Genomic DNA, 11560 nt, shown 5'->3' on the forward strand with positions numbered 1-11560 from the left:
ATCAGGTCCAAGCTTCACATTATCTGAGACAAAATAAACACATAAATCCATTAAAGCAAGAATCGGATGTGTCCCCTGTCACTAAATAAACTGACATTTTATTGCTCTTTCTGTTCCCAATAGACTTAAAGGCTAAGCGTCTTTAATTATCAGCTTTATCACAGATATTTCTTTATACAATAGCACAACACATTTTTTTCTTGGAAGAGTTTGATGAGAAATATCTGAGTTTTTGTATTAAGATCTCAGACTTTTGATTGCAAACTGTTCTGAGCAAGATACTGTTGAGATGTTTCTTCTGAAACTCATTTGGTCTCTATTTAAAGTCTAGGAGAATCAGCTGATGTAAACTCTCTAAAAAAAAGGTACAAAAGCTGTCACTGGGGCAGAACCTTTTCAAAGGGTACACGTTTGTACCTTTGAGGTACAGTACCAATATGAGCTATGGCTAACAAAAAATACATCATCACTGCAGTGCTTTAAGACTACTGGGTAAATTTGCCTGTGAAGTGATTTAACTATGTAGCCTTATTATGTTGTTTGCAGTGCATTCCAGTTGACGGTAACTTCACACTTAATCCGTTTGAAAGCACAGACCTGACAACCTAAAGAAGAAAGGTTGTGCTTCCTCACTGCACAAAGAATGATGTGGAAACAGAATTGCACTTTAACAACATACCCCAATTATGCACACATTAAGGAAACATCTTTCCTACTTCACGTTTCACCAGAAAGACTACAGATGGAACAAAAGGACAAACTTTCATACCTACCTGAAGAAATTCTAACAAACTCAAGCCTGACTGCAAAATATCGGAGGTCCTCTCACACACACACACACACACACACACAAAGTGGCATCATTGGAACAGGACCACAACTGGAGAAAAACTTAAATATTGTAAAACATGCAGAAAACTGCAAACATATAGCAATAATGCATAAATATAGAGAGATTTAGCATGTGTTTAGTTATATGTGAGTTTACTGTTTCAAAAACATTGACATTACCACATTCCCACTTTAAAACTAAGAAATGTCATGAACCATTTTTGTAGTGAAATAATTTTATTGATATTCAACAAAATCTCAAAATAAAAATAAAACAATATAGTCTTTTTTTATATATTGAACAATCAAAAAAGGTAAAAGCATGACACAGTACAACAATAAGGCAGACTTAAATATGCAATTTAAGTATTTAAACAAAGTTAACATCACTATTTTAGTCTTGAGCAACAGTTGGTATGCCAACTGAAAAGTCTCAAACCCCTACACTAGTGACTTTCCTGAGCTGGGATGTCTAAAACAGCAGACAGAAAAAAAATCCTATTTGGGGTGGCACTGGCTACTGAACAATAACTGACTGGGATGTGTTTGGGGAAACCTGTTCAAAACCAATCATTATGCAAATTCCATAAACGCAAGTTTATGACGGCTTTAAAGAGATACTGTTGAGAAATGTCTCAAAGACACTGAGGCTTCATAAACTCTGAATCCAGCATATAGGGGTTCAGTGAATGTGGTGTTGAATGTATGTAAGTGTGTGAGTGTGTGTGTGTCAGAGATGCTGTAGAAGGACAGAGAGCCGGCAGACCAGTCCAGATACACTCCTACTCTATTAGAGGGAGGTGAAGGTGCAATTAAGTCAGTTCTGTCATTATTGTGACAAACAGTGTAACTGTTATCGGAACAGAAGAGACTCCAGGATTTTTCATTCCATCCAAAAACACAGTCACTTACTCCCTTCCTGCTGATTCCTTTATATGTCGCGGCTATACCAGTCACTCTTCCACTCCATTCAACCTCCCAGTAACAGCGTTCAGAGAGACTCTCTCCACACAGTACCTGGGGATATGTATCAAATCTCGCTGGAAGATCAGGATATGACTGCGGTGTTTTCATATGCATCACCTTCCTGTTCTCATCAGACAGCATGAGTTGAGTGTTAACAGTGTTTGGATCCAGAGTGAGATCACACGCATCTGAAAACAAGAAGACATATGGTGCATAAATGGATCGTTTTAGAGCTGTATGTGTGTGTGTGTGTGCGTTGGGGGGGCCTACATTTTCTCAATCCTGGTGTGATTCTAAAATTGCCTCCATGATTCAAACTAGTAGGAGACAAATATAAAGAACAAATAACAAATGTTTGATTATTAAAACTGTGCAAAAATCAGCTGAAATATCAGTGAACACCTGATATTTCATTTATCAAAATAAGGCACTCAAAATGAGAAATTATCCAAATTCTAGATTCTTGTAGGAAACTCTAGTAAACTCTAATAGCTCAAGTGCTCCAAATACAGATCAAGTCAAAATACCAACAGAATCCATAACACTAAACTTAAAAAATATCATGTTTAAATAGATATCACATTGCCTTTTATGATGGGTTAGTATTAACTCAAAAACAGAATCTATGCAAGTACACAAATCTAGGCACTAATACTTAGGGCCAAGTATTTTTTATGTTCCTTATGAGTCAGCTCCCTTTGTTGCTATCTAATATATGCCTGAAGCAGCTTATGACAAAATACTAATAAATAAAATTTGCGGCCCCACTTTATATAAAGTGGCCTTAACTACTATGTACTTACATTTAAATTAATCATTTGACACAAATCACTTATCGTGTACATACGTTTATATATATATATATATATATATATATATATATATATATATATATATATATATATATATATATATATATATATATATAATTTTACTTAGATTTTTAAAAACTCCCTGGATGTAATTTCATCTGAAATTAATTTCTGTAATTACATTTATAATTGCACTGTTTACCCATCCCATCCCTTACACCTTAACCCACCCTCAAACCTACCCATATCACCAAATCTGTCCCTAACCTAACATTGCGCTTATTTTTTATGTAAGCACATAGTAGTTCAGATCAAATGCGCTACACATCAAATGTGCTATATATTTTTTACTGATTACCACAATCTTCGAATGTAAAATAACACTGTACAAATAATAAACCTTGGACCTAAGTGAACCTTAGAGAATAGGTACTTTTTTAAAGAGAAAGCGGTCACCAAGTATTGATTTGATTTAGTTTAATTAAAGAACACATTGTAACCGACTATAGTACAGTTACTATGTTGTTGTTTTTGTGTGCAGCTCCTCTACTGTGCGCCAGGGTGCAATACAGGGTTTTTTATTTTAAGGGATAAAATGGATGTATAGGCAGCAGAGTAAGCCATACCTGTTTGGTTAAGTGGAAGCATGGCTTTCACCTACATAATCTTACTGCAAATGGAGTTCAGTTTTTAGAAACTTAGGTTTTCAGCTCAATCATGTAAGTGTATCAGTTTATTCTGTGCTCTGTAACTTAGCACTTATTTTGTAAATAGTTTATCTAGTTGTGAAATTATGGGTTGTTGTTAAGATGCTAATACTAGAAGTCTTTTTGTTTGTGTCTTTCAGTTCTCTTCCTTATTCTGAATGACTCATCAATAAACTAAGAAATAACTTCATCAAAACTCTGTGCTCATCATGGGACATATCAACATCAAAGAATTGCAACTCATTCTATTTTTTAAGGAAACTCGGATTGGTGTTTGCTTAGGCTACTCTTGCTATAGGACTATTGGATTTTTTCATCTCCTGTCATCGAGGACTTCAGTATTCAGCATGCTAAGGCTTAGAAATGAGTATTAATTCAACCAGATACATTTTTGTCCTTTATTGTGATTTATTAAATGATAAATGTGACGGTTTGTTTTTGCAGTCAAAAATACTTTATGTGCATGCTGTAATGATCTGTCATTTTCAGTTGAGGGACCCTCCCATAAATTATTTTGTGATTTTGCCCTTTTGAAAAATTACAATATACTTCTGTCTGAAAACATCTTCACAGCAAGTGCATAAAACTTGTTCATATTTGTTAATTTGTTATGCAAATTAGATCACTCATTTGATACTATGATCAGTATAAATGATCTTAATTAAAACCCATTACTGCCCCAAAATACCTGAGTTTCTCCAGTTTATAGTTTGGATCCTGCAGTTTGTGTTTGAGCAGCTGGACTCCTGATTGTCCTGGGTGATTGTAGCTCAGATCCAGCTCTCTCAGGTGTGAGGGATTTGAACTCAGAGCAGAAGACAAATAACCACAGCCTTCCTTTGTCACCATACAGCCAGACAACCTACAGACATGTATCAATAGTAAACAGGGATTGAAATAACTCATGTATCAACATAAGAATATGACAGTCAAACCTCAGTTTTTCCAGCTGACAGTTTGGACTCTTCAGTCCATCAGAGAGCATCTTCACTCCCGAATCTTGCAGGTCATTGTTACTTAGATCCAGCTCTCTCAGGACACAGTTTGAGGACTGTAAAGCTGATGCCACAATTTCACAATCCTGACAAAAGAGATTACTGCCAGCAAAACTGAAAGGCAGCATATAATTCAATTTGTATTCTCACTCTAGAACTGGTATTTTGATCACAATATTTAATCCTTCTATTAATCAAAGAGATAAGAAAACTCACTGCTATAACATGATTAAACACTCACATGGCCTTTCTGCAGTTGATCACAGCTGGTATCAGTCTTCTTCTCCCCTCAGCTGATGTGTTGTATTTCTTGAGGTCCAGTTCATCCAACGGCTCCTCTGACATCTGAAGCATGTAGGTGATTGTTGAGCAGTGACCAGGAGAGAGTTTCTTCTCTGATTGTTTGTCTGAATTCACAAACTCCTGAATCTCTGTGGACAGAGTCTGATCTTTCACTTCCAGCAGACAGAGGAACAGATTAATGGATCTTTCAGTGGAGAGTCCATGTCCATCTTTGATCATCTGTTTAATGTACTGTGTGGTTCTGCTGATGCTCTCTGAGCTGTTCTCTGTGTGTGTCAGTAGATCCTGTAAGAGTCTCTGATTGGACTCCAGTGAGACGCCCAGCAGGAACCGTAGGAACAGATCCAGACGTCCATTCTCACACTCAATGGCTTCATCTACTGCTCCTTTAAGCAGATTATGCATTGGAACAATAACCTTAAGGGTCTCCATGGTGCTGTTTAAATAGCAATAAAACACATGAAAAGCAGCAAGAAACTCCTGAACACTCAGATGAATGAAGCTGTAGACTTTCCTCTGATGAATCACAGATTCCTCCTTAAAGATCTCAGTGCAAATCCCAGAATACACTGAGGCGTCAGTTACGTCTATGCCGCTCTCAATCAGGTCCTCCTCATAGAACATCATATTGCCCTTCATCAGCTGTTTGAAAGCCACTTCAGCAAGTTTCACAATCACTTCTCTGTTGGACGGCAGGAGTTTCTCTGGATCTCTCTCTTCATACTTCTGCTTCCTCATGTTGATCTGAATCAGCAGGAAGTGGATGTACATTTCAGTCAGAGTTTGAGGGATTTCTGCACTCAGATCTTCTTCCAGGAGCTTCTGAAGCACAGTGGATGAGATCCAGCAGAAGACGGGGATGTGGCACATGATGTGGAGGCTTCTTGCTCTTCTGATGTGTGAGATGATTCTGCTGGCTTGATGCTCATCACTGATTCTCTTCCTGAAATATTCTTCCTTCAGAGGCTCAGTGAATCCCTGAATTTCTGTCAGACGGTGGATGTATTTGGAGGGGATCTGATTGGCTGCTGCTGGTCTGGAGGTGATCCAGATGAGAGCAGAGGGAAGCAGCTCTCCTTTCATGAGCTTTGACATCAACACAGCCACTGATGAAGTTTCAGTCACATCACAAACTTTCTGAGCGTCTGAAAACATCAGTGTGATTCTGCTTTCATCCAGACCATCAAAGATGAACACAACTTTACACTCCTCATAAATCTGTGAGTCCAGATCTTGAAGTTCAGGATGAAAGTCCAGCAGAAGTCTGTGAAGACTGTTCTGATGATCTCGGATCAAGTTCAGCTCTCGAAATGGAAGCACAAACATGAAATCTATATCCTGATTGGCTTTTCCCTCGGCCCAGTCCAGAATGAACTTCTGCACAGAGACAGTTTTTCCGATTCCAGCGATGCCTTTAGTAAGAACAGTCTTGATCTGCTCTTTCTCCTCACATCCTGCTTCAGCGGAGGCTTTAAAGATGTCATTGCAGTAGATTGGAGTGTCTTGTGAGTGTTGTGTTCTGGCTGTTTTCTCCATCTGTAAAACCTCATGTTCTTCATTCACTCCTTCTCTCTCTCCCTCTATGATGTAGAGCTGTGTGTAGATGCTGTTCAGGAGGCTTTCATTCTCCTGGAGTTTCAGTCCCTCAAATAATCTCTCATACTTGTTCTTCATGCTGGTTTTGTGCTGCTCTTTGACTCTTTGTAGTTCATTATGTAGTGGTTTATGCAGGTCTCCGGTCTGAGCAGAATTGGTTTCTGTCATGACTCTTTGTGTTCTGATTCTGCACTGAGGGCATTCAAAGTATTCTGATGTTCTAGACTGATCCCAGCAGAAACTGATGCACTGTCTGCAGAAACTGTGTCCACAGGTAATAGAGACCAGATCTCTCAGAAACTGCTCACAAACTCCACATCTGGACTCATCCCGGATCAGATCGTTTCTCAAACTATCGAGTCAAATCAGTTTTGAAGCACAAAAAAAAAAAAAAAAAAAAAATGCAGATTAAAATTAATTATTTGCACCAGATAGTGTTGTTAGCTCCAGCACAGCCTTGCATTGGTAATAATGGCTACTATGAGTAATCAATAAAATCAGTACATTAAAATTTGACTATAAATTCAATTATCAATCCGTCAGAACTGTGCACATGAATTTTCCTCAGTGACTTATTTACCTTTTATGTTTATAATATAACATTTTAGAAATTCATGAAGTATATAAAAAAAATCCACTTGTTAACATCAAACAAGTCACAAATAAAGTAAAAATAAATAAATAAATAAAATTCACTCATCATAAAATTAAAGGGGACATTGGATGCAAAATTTACTTTTACATGGTTTGTAAAACCATTTGCGTATAAATATGTTTTAGCAGTGTATGTACACAACCACCCTACAATGTTAAAATACATTCACTACTGTTTTTTTATCAAAAAAAAAAAAAACCTTAGCAGTCTCATTTATCAAGCCATTTTGATTTTCTGAGCACTATGACGTCATGTTACTCAGTCCCTGCCAATGACTGCTGATGGACTGTCCCATTAGCATATCTGTGCTCACAGACAGTTGTATGTTGTCCACTTTTTTCTCTGTGCCAATGCAGCTTTAGTGATAACAATGTCTCGTAAGCAATCCAGGTGTTTTGTAGATGGATGTAAAAGGTGAACATAAGACTCTTCTGTGCATCAGAGCCACTGAGGATGCAGTGGATTGGTTTTGTTTTTGATGGTAATGTGTCACCAATAAACCTAAATTCGTGTATGTCTCCAAAAATCATTTTACTCCAGACTGCTTTCTGAACAAGCCACAATTAAAGGCAGGTTTTTTCTGAAAATGTAAAACTCATGGATCGATCAGTACCCACTGTTTGGGATCCAGATGCACCTGCAGATGTAGTAAGTCTCACACTTTATATTTTATATGATTATTTGCAAATACAAATAATCCATGAAAGACGGGTGGAGTTAGGAGAGCTCATCAGCATTTAAAGATACATACACCAAAACATGTCGCAGTGAACAGAGCTGTTTTTAAGTAAAAAGAGTGTTGTTTTACTCAACCATTAAGGAATTTTTACCAAAATATGTTGCAGACCTTTCATGAAGACCCTAAAGGATCATATCAGCCTGTGGAAAATGCATCTGATGTCCCCTTTAATAAAAGCATTCATCCATTCTCGATTAGTCTTTTTGTGTGTGAAATATTAAGTATCAGTATTTTGTCTAACCTCAGGTCAGAGGTCTCTGCTCCAAAGCTGAGATCCGAAGGCTTAAGTAGGAATTCATGACTCTTCATAGGTACACAGCTTGGTTCTGGAGATGTGGTTTTGAGTTTCTTCAGACTTTTGACATCAATCAAAGGATTCAATAAATCTCCATTTATATATGACATGAGGTCTATTCTGTATCTGTGTATTGTCTTACCTTGGGTCTGAGGTCACTGCTTCATCACTGATATTAGGAGGCATAACTATAGATGCATTACTTTTCAAAGAGACACAGCTGGGTTCAGGAGAGGGTGTAGTGTACCTCTTCTCCATTTTCTCATTTACACTCATTTTAGAGGCAGCGTCCTTGTCCTTCAGCTTCTCACAGAGATTAGCTTTAGGTGTAGTGCTGTGCTGTTCTTCATTACTCTAGAAATAGGCCACTATTAAGCATTTATGGAACACATTTGAAGAATTCACATTTTCCATGTGAAGAACAATAAACATAATAAGGGGCGGAGTGGGACCAAAAAATCTACAGAGAAATTTCGTAGACCACCAGCCCTAGGTGGTAAAAAAAAAATATATATATATATACTACTAACATCATAAAACCCTTGCAAAATTATTATATATATATTTATTTTATATTAAGAAAGCCACATTTTCACATTTCACGGTTTCTCTGAAGTGCAAGTCATTATAGTTGTGTTAAATAGCAAAAAACATTTTTTTTCTTCTATAGTTTTTTTCCTCACAACTTTCAAAAAGAGGGTAAAAAATTGCGAGAAGGATAACGACAGTGAGAAGAGAGAAATATATGTCAATTTGTCATCACTCCCACAGACGCTGTATTAGAAAACCTCATATCAGCATTAAATATTTTTGTACATTTATAAAAAGGTAATATAATATAAAGTGTAGTGTTATAAATATAAATATAAAAATACATATTTTAAAAAAATGAAAATATAAAAATCTTTCCAGGATTTATGCTGATGATGACTGTTAAAACACATCATCATCACCCTGTTGAAAAGGGTCCATTTTCACAGTGACACATCACCTTGCTCGTTGCTAGGGCAACATTAAAATAAATAAATAAATAATAATAATGTTGCAAAAATTAATAATAGTAGTATAATAAAAACATTTCACACCTGTTCCTGAAGAGTAAATACATAAGTAATCAATTTAATAAGTAAACAAATGCAGCGTACAACAAATAGATATCTGTGGTTAAATAAACTCATGTTCTCTGCTTGACAAAGTCTTTCAAAGGAACACACAGATGCCGCACCTACTACACCTCAACAATAACCAAAAAAATTCAAACAATCTCAGCACTGGCAGTGTAATGATGTCTGATGACTGTTTTCAGCCCAACACTTTAACAAAACCATTTTATAATCTATTCGATATAATCTGCTATCTTTTTTCTTTAAGATATAATATTACTTTGTCACTGTAACTTACTTTGTCATTGCAAAACACATTCATGGGGCACAAATCCAACAAATGTGAGCCAAGAAATTGAACTCTTCAGCTGGAAATATGTATAGCTTTAAACTTTAACATGCAGCTTTAAACATGTACTTACCATGAAAAGTATCCCACTGTTCAATGTTGCTTTGTTCACCTCTTTTCTTGTCGATGAAAGCTGAACTAACTTTCTGCTTTCACTTCCACTGGAGCTGTTCTACCTGTTCTACTTGATTAACTCAGAATTCAAGGTGTAGCTTCATGAAGCATTTGACCCAAAATGAAAACAAAACAGTTTACAATTTTATGCACAAACAAAAAAGAAAAGAAATAAATACAGAGTTCAATAAAAACAAATTAAAAAAATGCATGCTATAGTTTTACTCGTTTTTAAACCCTGCTTACATGTGAAACAATGGGGTTGTGATCAAAGCACAAACTATTAAACAGATTTTAAGACATCCAAATAGCATTTGAATAACATTTAGCATTTAGCATTATTGCATGTGCTACTGCAAGCAACACTGAAAATAAGAAAAAAGAGGTTTACAGTTTTACATTTAAAATGACAATAATTGTTTACAGTTCAGGCACAAAAATCATCTTAAAGAAAAGACCACATGATTGCATAAGTCACAAAAAAATCACATGATAAAAAAGCAACTGTATATACAAAAATTATATATAGCTACTAGAGAATTGAAAACAAATAGAAAATAAACTAGCCTACAAGATAATTCATCTCAACCAACTGGCACCATACAAAATTCAAAGGAAACATGACAGTGGTGATTCTGCATTGAGTTGCTCAGGATGTACACAATCCATATAAAGAATCTTATTTACAACCCGAATTCCGGAAAAGTTGGGACGTTTTTTAAATTTTAATAAAATGAAAACTAAAAGACTTTCAAATCACATGAGCCAATATTTTATTCACAATAGAACATAGATAACATAACAAATGTTTAAACTGAGAAAGTTTACAATTTTATGCACAAAATGAGCTCATTTCAATTTTGATTTCTGCTACAGGTCTCAAAATAGTTGGGACGGGGCATGTTTACCATGGTGTAGCATCTCCTTTTCTTTTTAAAACAGTTTGAAGACGTCTGGGCATTGAGGCTATGAGTTGCTGGAGTTTTGCTGTTGGAATTTGGTCCCATTCTTGCCTTATATAGATTTCCAGCTGCTGAAGAGTTCGTGGTCGTCTTTGACGTATTTTTCGTTTAATGATGCGCCAAATGTTCTCTATAGGTGAAAGATCTGGACTGCAGGCAGGCCAGGTTAGCACCCGGACTCTTCTACGACGAAGCCATGCTGTTGTTATAGCTGCAGTATGTGGTTTTGCATTGTCCTGCTGAAATAAACAAGGCCTTCCCTGAAATAGACGTTGTTTGGAGGGAAGCATATGTTGCTCTAAAACCTTTATATACCTTTCAGCATTCACAGAGCCTTCCAAAACATGCAAGCTGCCCATACCGTATGCACTTATGCACCCCCATACCATCAGAGATGCTGGCTTTTGAACTGAACGCTGATAACATGCTGGAAGGTCTCCCTCCTCTTTAGCCCAGAGGACACGGCGTCCGTGATTTCCAACAAGAATGTCAAATTTGGACTCGTCTGACCATAAAACACTATTCCACTTTGAAATAGTCCATTTTAAATGAGCCTTGGCCCACAGGACACGACGGCGCTTCTGGACCATGTTCACATATGGCTTCCTTTTTGCATGATAGAGCTTTAGTTGGCATCTGCTGATGGCACGGCGGATTGTGTTTACCGACAGTGGTTTCTGAAAGTATTCCTGGGCCCATTTAGTAATGTCATTGACACAATCATGCCGATGAGTGATGCAGTGTCGTCTGAGAGCCCGAAGACCACGGGCATCCAATAAAGGTCTCCGGCCTTGTCCCTTACGCACAGAGATTTCTCCAGTTTCTCTGAATCTTTTGATGATGTTATGCACTGTAGATGATGAGATTTGCAAAGCCTTTGCAATTTGACGTTGAGTAACATTGTTTTTAAAGTTTTCCACAATTTTTTTACGCAGTCTTTCACAGATTGGAGAGCCTCTGCCCATCTTTACTTCTGAGAGACTCTGCTTCTCTAAGACAAAGCTTTTACATTTACATTTATACACTTAGCTAACGCTTTTATCCAAAGCGACTTACAATTGCCACATATGTCAGAGGTCACACACCTCTGGAGCAACTAGGGGTTAAGTGTCTTGCTCAGGGACACATTGGTG

General features: G+C 36.9%; 1 protein-coding gene across 1 annotated transcript; it reads right to left on the reverse strand.

Annotated features, from left to right (window-relative positions):
- Positions 1 to 1410: 1410 nt before the first annotated feature.
- LOC132142885 (protein NLRC3-like) lies at positions 1411 to 9515 on the reverse strand. Its single transcript, XM_059553074.1, has 8 exons — positions 9425 to 9515; positions 8042 to 8253; positions 7846 to 7959; positions 4553 to 6382; positions 4252 to 4425; positions 4005 to 4178; positions 2068 to 2114; positions 1411 to 1985 (listed from the first exon to the last, which is right to left on the reverse strand). The coding sequence occupies exons 1-8, from the start codon at positions 9425 to 9427 to the stop codon at positions 1441 to 1443; spliced, it is 3099 nt and encodes a 1032-aa protein (XP_059409057.1). The 5' UTR covers positions 9428 to 9515; the 3' UTR covers positions 1411 to 1440.
- Between the last annotated feature and the right edge of the window lie 2045 nt (positions 9516 to 11560).

This window comes from Carassius carassius, chromosome 6, assembly GCF_963082965.1.
Source record: "Carassius carassius chromosome 6, fCarCar2.1, whole genome shotgun sequence".
In the NCBI taxonomy this organism is placed as follows: Eukaryota; Metazoa; Chordata; class Actinopteri; order Cypriniformes; family Cyprinidae; genus Carassius; species Carassius carassius.

Excerpts from the sequence above, each read along its gene's own strand:
- LOC132142885 (XM_059553074.1), bottom strand. Across the intron at positions 4,426-4,552 it reads ATCAACTGCAGAAAGGCCAT|TTTTGCTGGCAGTAATCTCT; the intron begins GTGAGTGTTTAA and ends GCTGCCTTTCAG. Across the intron at positions 1,986-2,067 it reads CACACCAGGATTGAGAAAAT|ATGCGTGTGATCTCACTCTG; the intron begins GTAGGCCCCCCC and ends TCTTGTTTTCAG.